General features: G+C 53.7%; 1 protein-coding gene across 3 annotated transcripts; it reads left to right on the plus strand.

Moving 5' to 3' along the window:
• The first annotated feature begins 520 nt into the window (after positions 1-520).
• LOC131573008 (ADP-ribosylation factor-binding protein GGA1-like) lies at positions 521-10992 on the plus strand. Of its 3 annotated transcripts, XM_058826560.1 has the most exons (17): positions 521-686; positions 1072-1156; positions 1462-1537; positions 2146-2244; positions 3452-3575; positions 4061-4161; positions 5235-5315; positions 5719-5856; positions 6004-6085; positions 6285-6392; positions 6670-6825; positions 7589-7653; positions 7776-7954; positions 8067-8350; positions 8567-8736; positions 8983-9093; positions 9268-10992. In XM_058826560.1, the coding sequence occupies exons 1-17, from the start codon at positions 656-658 to the stop codon at positions 9376-9378; spliced, it is 2001 nt and encodes a 666-aa protein (XP_058682543.1). In that variant the 5' UTR covers positions 521-655; the 3' UTR covers positions 9379-10992. The 3 variants fall into 3 exon arrangements, with proteins under 3 accessions (XP_058682543.1, XP_058682545.1, XP_058682544.1); XM_058826561.1 differs by lacking the exon at positions 521-686 and having other exon boundaries at positions 2117-2244; XM_058826562.1 differs by lacking the exons at positions 1462-1537; positions 2146-2244 and having other exon boundaries at positions 644-686.
• The last annotated feature ends 1951 nt before the right edge of the window (positions 10993-12943 follow it).

The following is a 12943-nucleotide window of genomic DNA, read 5'->3' on the forward strand; positions in this document are numbered from 1 at the left end:
CATTTCTAGGGCATCACCAACAACCCCCCCTGCTCGGCCAGGCAGAAGGGCCAGGCACTGCCTGAAAATCAGCCGCTATTTAAAGTGCAGTGCAGGGGACCGCACTTGCTGCCATGTATATTTATATTTATATTTATAATTTATTCCTGGCCGGCACCCGACCCCGGCTCGACTCCTCGGCCGCGGCGGGCGCACACCGCGCATGCGCCGCCCCCGGCGGGCCCGTGTCCTTTTAAAGGACACGCCGCTCGCCGCCCGCCGGAAGTGCCCGTTCTTCATGCCGGAAGTGGCTTCACCTGCCAGTAACACCGCTTCTTCCGGGAGGGGCCGGTTCGCCCGGTTTCCGCGCGGCCGCTGCTTTCCGGAGCTCTGCCCCGCCCCGCGCTCGCTTGCCCTGTGTGTCCTTCTCCGGGAGAGCCTTCCGCTTCCTTCCGCATCCTGCGCCTTTCCTCGCCCCTGCGCGGTGAGCCCATGGTGGAGCGGGAGTGCGGGCCAGCAGGGGGCGCGCTGGCGGCGGAGCGGCGCTCTGCACGGCCGACTTCCGGCTCTCTGTGGCCAGACGGATCGGGACTCTTCATGGCGCGGCCGCGCCGGGCCCGGCGGGAGGGCGGCGGCGGAGCGGCGCTGCCCCGCTGAGGAGCCGCGGGCCTCCGACATGGAGCCCGAGACGCTGGAGGCGCGCATCAGTGAGTGCGGCTGAGACCGCCGAGGGGAGCGGCAGTGGGGCGGGGAGGGCGCGGGCGTGGGGGGGCGCGGGGCTGTGAGGGAGAGGGGCTGGGGGTCGCGTGGTGGCCGCGGCTGCGGATGAGACCCCAGGGCCGAGCCGGAGGCAGGGGTACGGTGGGTCAGCAGGGAGGAGGGGGCTAAAGTATGTGCACATTCTCTCATACATGGGCACAGGGCTGCCATGGGAAGGGGCGAGTGGACACGAGTGTGTTTCTCCTCCCACGCCATCCCCTGCTGCCGCACCCGCTGGAGTTGCCAGGGAAGGAGTGGGATCGATGATATCCCTCCACAGGGTGGGTGCCAGTTGGGTTTTTTTTTCTCACCGTCCCCATCTCCTGTCCACAGACAAAGCCACAAACCCCCTGAACAAGGACCTAGACTGGGATGGTATCAATGCGTTCTGTGAGCAGCTCAATAAGGAGCTAGAGGGGTAAGTGCTTTGTCCTTTCCCCAGGCTTCTTCAGGTCACAGGCCTGATTATGATTTCCCACCCAGCAAAATCCAGAGGGATTGTCCCAAGAGCTGAATAGGCATGAAGGCCCTCGAGGTGGGGGTAGGTGGGGGGTCCTGGTCTAGTAATGGAAGGTTTCCTCCAGATTTTGAGGTGTCTTAGTGCTTTATCAGCATCTTCAACTTGCAACATGCTTTTCAACTCTGGATTCCCAGACAAAAATGCAGGTACCAGGCTTTTTGTCAATAACCGGCGAGCTTTTCTTTTCCCCTCACTCCTTCCAGTCCTCCACTTGCCACCCGGCTTCTTGCCCACAAGATCCAGTCTCCACAGGAATGGGAAGCTATCCAGGCCCTCACGGTAAGGGCATCTGCAGGCTGGTAGAACTAGATGGAGGGGCAGGGCGTGGAGATGCTCCAGCTTGACTGGAGAAGCACAGGAAGCTTTGAATTCCCTCTGAGAAAGCCCTGGAGCACGTGGGCCCTTGGGTGGGAGAGGGACTGAAGGTGGTTCCACAAGTCAGGAGAAGTTACTTGGAAAGGTTTTGCTCCTGGAAGGATCACAACCTGTTAAATAGGAAGCTTTTTGGCTTTTGTTGTGGTGGCCTTGGTAGTGCTGCATTAATGGTTGGACTGTATGATCTTGATGGTATTTTCCAACCTAAAGGATTCAATGATTCTTAATCGTGTTGTGGATCCACACTTTGAAACCCTGGTGCTTGTGAAACCTCTAAGGGTGTCCCTTTGGATGGGCTGTTGAGCCATCTCTGCAAAAACTCACCCCAAAGATGAGAATCTCGCTTCTCTGTGGGAGGGTGCTTGACCACCTGGGAGGGAACAGGGGATGTCCCTTTGTGCTGCTGTGACAGTAGCCACAGGCTCTGTACCTGGTGAGGGGGAACAGGAAGGAGCTGGCTTCTGATCCCGCTGCTAACCCCAGGCTGGGACTCACCTGGCCCCTCTCCCCAGGTGCTGGAGTCCTGCATGAAGAGCTGTGGCAAACGCTTCCACGATGAGGTGGGCAAGTTCCGCTTCCTCAATGAGCTCATCAAGGTGGTGTCCCCTAAGGTGGGTGTCACGGTATTGTGCTGGAAGGGACTGGTGCCTGGTGGCAGGAGGGCTTTGGGAAAAAGTGGTGGCTGAGCAGAAAGGTCAGACGCCCACTGGGATGTGGGCAAAACAGGACAGTGTTAGTAGGAGATCTAGTCCTTGTTTCCCGGTGAGTTTTCTGGTGGGAAGGGAGTTTTCACCCCTCTATTCCTAGCTGATTCTTGTTGTAGGAAGCTGAGGGCCAACTGGATATGGTGCAGCCAGCACTTGTGAGAATACTGAACCCATGTCACCTTCCCGGCATCCCTCTTGGGCTCTGTGCTGCATGTGCTCAGGAACCTCCCCCAGCTTTGACAGGACCATGTCTCTTTGGGGTGTCCCAACCTGATTGAGACACTCTCGGAGGGCAAGCCCAGGCTTGGTCAGTGATGTTCTGGTGAGTCCATCTGAAGGACCAAGTCATTACCTGCTCCTGTGCTGATGCTGCTGTTCCTACAGCAGAACAAGCTGTGTGGGCTGCCCTATTCAGTCAAGGTAGTGAACACCAGCAAGTGTAGAGTTAAGGGAATACAGGCTAAATATGACTAAGGAAAACCTTTGTCTGCCAGTCACAGCTTGTGATCTGTGATGATGAATAGCCCTGGACAGTGACAGCAGCATCCTAAAGTCCTCTTGCCTGGCACCCTAGAGTATGTCCTCTGCTTTAAGCCACTTGTCTGGTGGCACATGCACTGTTGCTGCCACCAGTGCTCCTATCAGACCTGTGTGAGAAGGCTGAGAAATGATTGAATGGCACTTGCTGGGTGCTGGTCATCTGGGGCTCACTTTGCTCAGGGCCCTGCCTCAGAGACCATTACCCACATGCCTCTCCCAGCCCTGCTGTCCCCTCATTCCTAAAGGGCTGCCATGCTGAGCAGCTTCTTTTCACAGGACTCTTCCCTTCACAAGGTGACAGGAGACTTGCCTGAGCTTTCTCACCTGTCCCTGTGTGTTACTGAGGAGCTGCTGCTGCAGCATTTCTTACACTCTCTTGTTTTGCCTGTGATGAAAACCAGGCACAACATAAGATGAGTTGTAACACCCTCATGAGCTTTCCTGCTTGCTTCCTCTTTCCTCCTTGTGCCGTTGGGAACAGTCTCACTTCTCCTGGGAGGGCAAGAGAGAAACAGTCCAGACTTGCAATGGCTCAGATCAGCTCCAAGCCACTTATTTTCTCTTCCTTTAGTATCTTGGCAGCCGGACATCAGAAAAAGTGAAGTCAAAGATCCTGGAGCTGATGTACAGCTGGACATTAGGGCTGCCTCATGAGGTGAAGATATCAGAAGCTTACCAGATGCTGAAGAAGCAAGGTGAGAGGCAGTGGTCTGGAAGGGGCAGGTGGACAGATGGTTTTGCCCTCCTTTTTTTTTTGTCTGGGAAAAATCTGAAAAAAGCTCTCCCTTCATGCTGCACAGACCCAGGACCTCCATCAGTCTGACTCAGCACCAGGGTCAGGAGAATAAGCAGGTGCCTTGGGGCTCCTGGCTGAGCAGAGGGAGTTGCTGGTGATGAGTTGCTGGGTTGGTTGGCACATCTGCTTGCTCACATGGGAGATGGGGCACTGGAAGGGTCTGGGCTTGAAGGGCTGCAAGTGCTTTGGCAGTATATACTGGAATTTTCTAGGAGGGGATATTTATGGGGAATAGAAACAATCCAGGATCTTGGGTAACAGGATAACCCACACACCCGTAGTCTCAGCTGGATTTGGTGGGCCATTAGGGAAAAAATACCTGAATGGCAGTGCCATCCCTGAGTGAGTGGGTCCTCCTGATCTCTCCTTTGGTTTCTACTGCAGGGATTGTGAAGTGTGACCCCAAACTTCCCGATGATGCTCCTTTTCCACCGCCTCCTCCTCGACCCAAGAACATCATCTTTGATGATGAAGAAAAATCCAAGGTAAGGGCTTTGTCCAAGGAGAGGGACAGTAGGCATCATCTTCCTGCTCCAGTACCTTATGTCCCCCAGATACATGAGCATCAAGGTCCCTGTTCCACATGCTGTCCTTCTGAAAATGCATCATGGGAATGCTGAGGGCCTGTTCCAAAATCATGACAAAGGAAACAACTGCAGGAGTGGGGCATGTGGGTCTGTTTGACCTTTGGAGCACTTAGCTGCAGGATGGTGCAAAGGGTAATGCTCTGACATTGGCCCAAGCAGGTTCCAGGAGGTTTGCTGCTGTGAGCTCTCTAGATTTTGGAGTTATCTGACCATGAGGTTTAAATCCTAGCCCCAGATGCTGCTGCTGTTATCTCATCCCCACCCCCAGTACTGCAATCTTATTGCTCAACCACTTATAGCCACCTGGACCCATCCTGTGTTGTCTTTCCATCAGAATTGTGTCACCACTCAGGCAAACCTCTGCATTATCAGTGCTGATACTTTTAAGCAAGTATTGGGCTCCTCTGGGTCTAGTTCTGCAGCAGGAGCGTGATGACAGTTTACTGCAAGGGATATAGTTTGCCTCCATGGGTCAGAGTCTGCAAATGAGGATTTGTAGGTGGGCAGTGGGACTGTTCACTGACCATACAGAGGGAGAGAAAGTGGGAGCTCTTCATCAGCAAAGAGGTGTGTGAAGATGTCCGAGTAGGAGTCTGTTACAATGCCATGGCAGTTCTTGCAGAAACCAGGCTTTCTGGTCTCTCTCTGGCTTTTTAGTCTCAGTGCTGCTGCACTCCAGACTCTCCACAGTGGGTAATGGGCAGGCCAGAGCAGGTTCTGAAAAAAGGGGATCTTCAGGGAAAGACCTAGCTTGCATAACCAGAGCTACAACAGCAAAAGGAATGCCAGTTGTACTTCTCTCCCTGGTCTCTGATAGCCCACAAGCTCCTGTGGCTGGGCTCTCTAAATGGTTAAAATTGTCCACTGCCTCTCCCAGGTTTGGGGTGGAGGAACTGTTGGCTCTAGTGTTGCAAGTGTGACTCTGGCTGCCATCCCTCAGCTTGGACTCAGAAGTACCTTCTCTTTTTCAGACGCTGGCTCGCCTCCTGAAAAGTTCCCATCCTGAGGATCTCCGGGCTGCCAACAAGCTCATCAAGGAAATGGTTCAGGAGGTGTGATGGGGGAAGAAGGGAGCTGGGGGGTCGTGGTCTGGGTGGCGATGGTTGGCACCTAAGGAGGACTGGCTTTGTGACCTCATGCAGACATACGGAGCTTCTCCCCAAAATTTGGCTGCAGCAGCTGTGAAAGAGTCCTTGTGTGAGTTCTGCCATCCCCTGGCTACTTGGAGGAATGGGTCTGGGTGCATTTTGTGGCCCAAACCCTGCTGCAGCACTAGATCTACAGGAATTCCGTCCCTGTCTGGCATGTTCTTGCCCAGAGATGACCTGGAGTTTTCCAATGGAGTGGGAGCTGTTTTGAGGGCAGTGTTGCTGAGCTTTAGTCCAGGGTGGTTGGCTGGCACAGCCTTCCTCCTCTCCAAGTTAGGACATCTTTCCCCATGTGCTTCCCGTCCAGGACCAAAAGCGCATGGAGAAGATCTCCAAGAGGGTGAATGCCATTGAGGAGGTGAACAACAATGTGAAGCTGCTGACAGAGATGGTGACAAACTACAGCAAGGGGGAAACAACAGAAAGCAATGAGGACCTAATGAAGGTGAGGAAATGCAATCCCAGAATCCTCCTTGAGCTCAGCAGAAATGGGTGACCCTTATCCCCTTATCCTCCTACCTGTTTTGCACAGCCAGCTGAGCATCCCGCTGCTCAGGATGCTCACCTCATCACTGTTTCTCCGCTCCCCCAGGAGCTGTATCAGCGCTGTGAGCGCATGAGGCCCATGCTTTTCCGGCTTGCTAGTGACACAGAAGACAATGATGAAGCTCTAGGTAAACATATCTGGCCTTTCTCTTTCCTGCTGAGGCTGCCCTGGAGGTGTCCATGTACCCTGGTGCAGCTTGCAGCAACAGTGGTGAAAACGCTCTTTGCAGTGGTTTTGTTTGCAGCAACTTGGGCCTTGCTTTGAAGAAACAGACAGACTTGAGGTATAAAAGTTACTCTCTTCACTCTTCTCACACTTATTTTCAGCGGAGATTCTGCAAGCCAATGACAATCTGACCCAGGTGATCAATCTCTACAAGCAGCTCGTTCGGGGAGAAGAGATCAATGGAGAGACGGTGGCAAGTCCTCTTCGAGGTGAGGAGACTTGAAGAATGGGGACAGGAAGGTCAAGCAGGGGGACCCTGTTGCTGGTGTCCTGCAGAGTAAGAAAAGACTGAGAGAAGTGGAAAGGGGAAACCTGTGGGAGCTTAGAGCGGGGCTGGTGAGATAAGGAAATGGCTTATGAATGTGACTGGTGCATGAAGAAAGGGAACTGGAAGGGAGAGCAGGGGGGTGTGAGGAGGCTATGAGTGTAGCCTCACTACACTGCATAAGGACTGGATAACATTTTCAGATTCTTTTCTTTTTGCAGGCAGCACTTCAGCACTTCTAGATCTATCTGGCCTGGAGCTTCCAGCAACATGCCCTTCCTACCCAGCTTTGCCCACCGTTTCAGGTGGCTCAGCAGTCCCCGTGCCTGACCAAGCTGGCTCTGTCTCCTTGTTGGATGATGAACTCATGTCTTTAGGTGAGAAATCCAGGGCAAAAGCTCTTTATTCTTTGACTCTGGATAGTTCTTCTTTGGCAGGAACATGAATAAAACATAGCTCTGGTAGAAGTGAATAATGAAAGACAGAGAGGTGTCCTTCATTTAGTGTGAGGGAGAGGAGGGAAAGACCCTGCTGTGATTCTGAACTTCAGTCCCATGGTGGTGTTTTCTTGGCTAGTCAGAGAGAGCCTGTAGGAATGTGCCCACTGATTTGCTTTAGGTAAACTGACCTGGCAGGTAAATCAAGAGTGATGCAATGGCCATCCCCAGATGGGATCACAAGGGTGGATCACCCCTAGCTCCTCATGTTTTCTGTTTGCTGTTAAAGTCATGAGCTGACAACAGATGCATGGGACTTCCAGAACTGTTCACATGAAATCATGTGAGGTGCCACTCCTAGAAAGGTCTAGAGTCCTGCTTTGCACAACCAAGTGTCTGTTTCCTAAGGCAAGTGCTTTTGAGTACAACAGCATCAAGTAGACAACATGGTCAGTCAGATTGGTCAGCTCAGTAGTATTCTGGATTTTTCTGCCGATTGCGGTGAGAAATAAACTATAAATGAATGTATCTGGACAGAAAAAGCCACTATCACCCTCCTGGCTCTCCCCCATGCAAGGATGGGGACCAGAGATGGAGACCACATTGGCAGTTCTGCCCTGTGCTTCTGTGTCTTACTCAGGCCACATTTAATGTTCTTAATGATTTGGTAGGTAAACTCCATGTTTGCTTTTACTCCTGGCAGGCCTGAATGACCCAGCACCACATCCTGTCCAGGCTGGTGACAGCAGTGGCTGGAACAGCTTCCAGGTAATGCGCTGGGAACTAGCGCAGAGGGTGAGGAGGGTGATAAAAGCAACAAATGTAGGTAGGGAAACATGCTACATCTGATATTCGCCCTGCTTTGGGGCTCTCCTGTGTGCTCTTTTCAGTCTTCAGACAGCAATGAGCTCAGTATCACCCCTATCATGGCAACACCACCAGTCAAAGCAGATGCTGGTGCATCCTCCCCCAAACCATCTTCTAGCAGCAGTGGCCTCGATGACCTGGACCTCCTGGGCAAGACACTGCTGCAGCAGTCTTTGCCTCCAGAATCTCAACAAGTGCGATGGTAAGCACTTGGTAGTGCAGTCTCGCATCTCTCCCTATTGTTTCCATTTTTGGGGTGCTGGGCAGCATTTCAGTGCCCTGTTCCACTTCTTGCTCTCTCTCCCCCCCTGCAGGGAGAAGCAGCAACCACCCCCTCGGCTCACCCTGAGGGACCTGCAGAACAGGAGCAATTCTGGCACCGCAGCCCACAATCCCAGTGCTCCGCCTGTGCTCCAGAGTATCTCCCCTAACCCCACGCTGCCTATGACCTCAGAGCTGCCTGCCCCTGCTACACTTCCAAAAGCTGCCACCACACCAGCAGGAAGTACTGCAGTCCCACCACGGGCTCCTGCCACTGCGCTGCCCCAGGAGATCTCGCTGGCCAACATCACTGTGCCTCTGGAGTCAATCAAACCCAGTGAGCCGGGGAAAAAGAGGGGGGCAGGCATGGGGGGATTAAACCCCACACATGGAAGGGAAGAATGTGAAGAAACTTCTTGCTTGTTGGATTTTGTGGAGGCTGAAGAAGAGTGGTGTCTCTGTCACTTGTATGGAGTTAGGGCAATAGGGGAAAGATGGCTGTCAGGCCAGTTCCCTCCTGGTTGACTGGTGCCTGTCCCTGCCTTTCCCACAGGCAGCATCCTCCCTGTGACAGTGTATGATCAGCATGGCTTCCGTGTCCTCTTCCACTTTGCTAAGGATGCCCTGCCTGAGAGACCTGATGTGCTTGTGGTGGTGATTTCTATGCTTAGCACGGCCCCGCAGCCCATCCGCAATATTGTCTTTCAGTCTGCCGTCCCCAAGGTAAGACAGCTGCTGGGGATGAGCTCCCCAGATTGGGCCAAAGCATGATTCTACTTCTGCAGGAAAAACAGGGTGGGTGAAGAGAGCTCTGTGGGCATAGGAGCAAATTCTGTTACCTTCAGATTAGTACAATGTTGTTCTCTTTGACTAGAGAGCAGAAGCTTCCCAAGTACAGGAGCAGGGCTTCTGGCTGCCAAGTCTCACTCTCAGGAATGTAGTCACTCTCTTCTCTCACCCTCTCCCTAGATAATGAAGGTGAAGCTACAGCCTCCCTCAGGCACAGAGCTGCCAGCATTCAATCCCATTGTCCACCCCAGTGCCATCACCCAAGTCCTGCTGCTCGCTAATCCACAGAAGGTAACAGCATTGTTTCTGGGGCATGAACAGAGGCTGGTCTTGGTGCTTGGGCAAAGCCTCACTACCCTATATCCCTGTTCCCTCTACTCAGCAGCATCTGAGATGTGAATGGTTTGTGCTTCATGCTTTTCTTCCCCTTCTTCTGACTGCTTATTCTTTTTCTCCCATCTCCAGGAGAAAGTGAGACTACGGTACAAACTGACCTTCACCATGGGAGAGCAAACCTACAATGAAATTGGAGATGTGGACCAGTTTCCCCCACCAGAATCCTGGGGAAACCTCTAGGGCCACATGTTGCAGGCACTACACTGCAGATTCCTTAGGAAGCCAACCCTGTGGGGCTGGAGCAGCCAGACAAAATGGGAGGGTGGGTGGGGGCTGGTGCTCACGCTCTATTCTCCAGATGGCCGGGCAAGGGCCTGAGGGAGCATGCCTCAAGGAGGAGAGCAGAGATGCCAGGAGATGTTCATCTCACAAGACTAGAAGTGGAGTGGAAAGCTTCATGTGTGTGAACAGTTGCCTTCCCTGCTCTTCTGAAGATGACACTCCCTCCCCAGTCTGTCCAGCTTCTCTTCTAACCCTGCTTTCCTGCTTTAGGTGCATAGGGGAACAAGGACAGGGAGCTTTAACAACCTCAGCCCAGGGCAAGGCTTAGCAAAAGAAGATCCTTTTTCTTGTCTGTCCCCTCCACTCTTCTCAGCCCTTCAGCTATTTTGTGCTCTATGGTGCTCTCTCTTGTCCCCCTTGCCCCCTCCTTGGAGCTGGGCCCCAGTGATTCCATCTGGTGGGATCACACTGGAGCTGATGAGGAACAAGGCTGGGCAGAACCTAGGTATCTCTCCAGCACCAGAGAGCAGACAGCTGTCTTTGCTTGTGGGGGGGGTTAGGGGGAGTGATCATCACATATCTCTGTCCTAGCTGCTTACAGAGCTGTTGGTGAGAGGTGGGCCCCAGGGTGGGGCCTCAGGGGCTGGGAAAAGCTTGCTCTGTGCCTTCTCAGCCCCTTCAGCTGGTGTTCTGAACCCTGCAACAGGGAAGCCTACACCATTCCCACAGGCTTTATCTATCACAAAGAAGCTTTGGGAACGGGGTTGAGTCTCCCTGCAGCCTCCTGCCAGGTGGGGAGAGGAAGCAGCAGTTAGACTTCCTTTCCCTGGCTGGGCTGGAGAGCTTGGTGGGGCTGGGGGGTTTCTCAGCTCTTCAGTGTCCTCTCACAGAGGGGTGAGAGTCAGGAGGAGATGAGAGCCCAGCTCATCACCACAAAGCTCTGCACTGGGGCATGGGGGGGTTCGGCTGTGCCTTGTGCACCTTTGCTGCAGTTGAGGGTGGGCCTGGCTCCCTGTGGCGGGGAGGGGGCTCGCTCCAGCCGCCTGATCACTGTGACACAAGAGCTGGGATCTGCAGGCACAGAGGAGACTGAAGATAGCACATCCCATGCAATCACCAACCCCATGGGACTTAAAACCATGGGAGCTGCTTCCCATCCCTAAGCTGGTTTGGAGAGGGCCTTGATCATAAAAAAGCAGAGGCAAGCTGTGCTCTGCATTGGCTTGCCAGTGGTAGAAGGAAGCATGTGTGAGATGGAGATGAGCAGGGTGCCCTGCACTCCTGGCTCGGGGCAGCAAAGGTGACATGTCTCAGAGCTGGGCACAGCAGGCAGTAAAGGAGAGGGGGAAGCAAGGTCTCTATACTGGGATTCTGCTGTGTCTTACTTCCCTTTCCCATTTCTTCAGGGTTTTGTATGGGTTTTTTTCTTTGCAGATCTTGTTTGGTTCTTGAATAGACTTGTATATATTTTCAGTGCAAAATTCTGTAAATGGAAGAAAACAAACATTTAAAACGAGACGCCCGGCGCGAAGAATCTGCTGTATTTATGGGAAATAAAGATTTCTTTCCTGATCCTGCTCCTGTCTTGTGACCCAAGGAATGCATTTTCCCCCTTACTTTCCCGGACCCCTGAGGAGCTTCTCTGCACCCTGCCCAGCTCAAATCCCACCCCTTCAGTCCTGTAGTTCATCCCTCAGTCACTCAGGCCCTTACCACAATGATTTCCCTGCTCCTATGAGCAGGGATGGTGGAATTCCCCCGCCAGTTCTCAATTCCGTTTTTGAGAGCAGTCACTTCCAGGCTGTGAACTGGGTGCTGCCCACTTCCCTCGCGCCCCTTGGAGAGGCAGTGGGCAGCAATCTGTGCCTGACAGCCCACAGGCAGCAGGGCTTGAGCTCGCTCCCCTGCCCCACCATGCCCCACAGGACTGCAGTTTCCACTGCTGGTAGTAGCACTTGGAAGCAGCTCCATGCGGCAGTTTTATTTCAGGGCTGCAAAGGGGGATCTCCTCTGGCAAACAGCAGTCCAGGGCTGGGAGCAGCTCTGATATTGCATATAGGGAATGGCCTAGCCACCACTTGAAGCACCCAGTGAGGATCTGGGAGGGTTTTGCTGCATCTTTGCAACAGGTCCTTGTAGCAACTGCCTGTTAGGAGCACAGCCAGGACTCGATGGTCTCGATGGTGAGGGACCAGACGTGCTCTGCCACAGGTTTAGAACAGCCTGGTGTTTTGGGCAGGGAGAGAGTGGGGCTGTCACCCCATAACCGCTTGAAAACAGCTACCAGCATCACTTTGCTATGCAGTAACTGGAGACTTGACCCTTGCCAGGAAGTACAGCCTAGCAGCCCTCAAATTTTTACTCTTGCAGCTTCAGGGTGCAGATGGAGTGGCCGTTCCACCTCGTTTTCCTTTGCTGCTTGCCTCTTCTGCCCACGAGCTGACCGCTTCTCATTTTGGCTTGGTTTGCTACTTCCTTTGCCAGCCATGTAACCCAGCCAAGAGCAACCTCTTGCTCCCTTGTAGTGCAGGTGGAAAGTCCTATCTGCAAGTAGCCAGAAATAAGGTGAGATTTACATCTCACAGAGTCAGGACCAAAAGTCGTGATGGTCTGAAGTGGATGTTTCGAGAAGAAAAAAAAAAAAAAAAAAAAAAAAAAAAAGCAGAGTGCAGGCAACAGCCGAGCCTGAGAACCGGGAGTTTGCGGTCCCCGTGCAACAGCGGGTGCTGCTGCCCCTGCTCGGAGGAACTCTGCGAGCGGGGGGGAGGGACCTCCCCAGTGCACAAGGCAACAGCCCCCGGCCTCAGTTTTGTGGTGGTTCCGGAGAGTCAGCTACGGCAGGGAGGGAAAGCAGGCTGAGGGGCGCAGGGACGGTACAGGAGTAGCTTTCCTGCTTGTGCTTTGCTGCTTTTGTCACAAGAAGGGAGTGTGTCGCTGGGGAAGAAGGTGGAGCTGCAGCTGTGAGCATGGAGAGGTGCCTGAGGAGTGTTGGCAGAGTTGGGTGACCAGGTAGGGCAGGGTGTTACATCAGGTGCCCTGTGTGAGCTGCACAGCCAGCTGGCACCGGTACGGGCTGCCCCGCAGCGCAGCTGACGGTGGGCACGGGACGGAAGGGGAACCACCCCAGCTGAGACAGAAAGAGCGTGGGCCCTTCACTCGGGCTCGGCAGCGGCATGTGCTTGTCCTGCCTTGTTATGTGTATGCTGTAATAAAATTTCCCCTTTAAGGCTGGGCTGAAGTTATTTTTACTCGGGGGGTGGTGACGGGAACACAGAACGGAGCAGGAGCTCTGAACTGTTCTTACCTGATCTGCGGCATAGGGGCGGACGGAGGAGGAAGGAAGCTCAGAAAAGGAGAGGGATCGAGAGAAGGGAGGGGAAAAGAAAGCAGGCAGGGAGGGCATCCCATGGGGGGGGACTAGGGAGGGGACCAGCTGGGGAAACTGAACAAGAGGGAACGAGGAGTAAGGAGGGAGAGCTCCTTTGGGAAAAGCGAAGTGGCTCCGGGGAAAAGAAGGGCTGCA

The sequence above is a fragment of the Poecile atricapillus genome, chromosome Z, assembly GCF_030490865.1.
Source record: "Poecile atricapillus isolate bPoeAtr1 chromosome Z, bPoeAtr1.hap1, whole genome shotgun sequence".
Classification (NCBI taxonomy): domain Eukaryota; kingdom Metazoa; phylum Chordata; class Aves; order Passeriformes; family Paridae; genus Poecile; species Poecile atricapillus.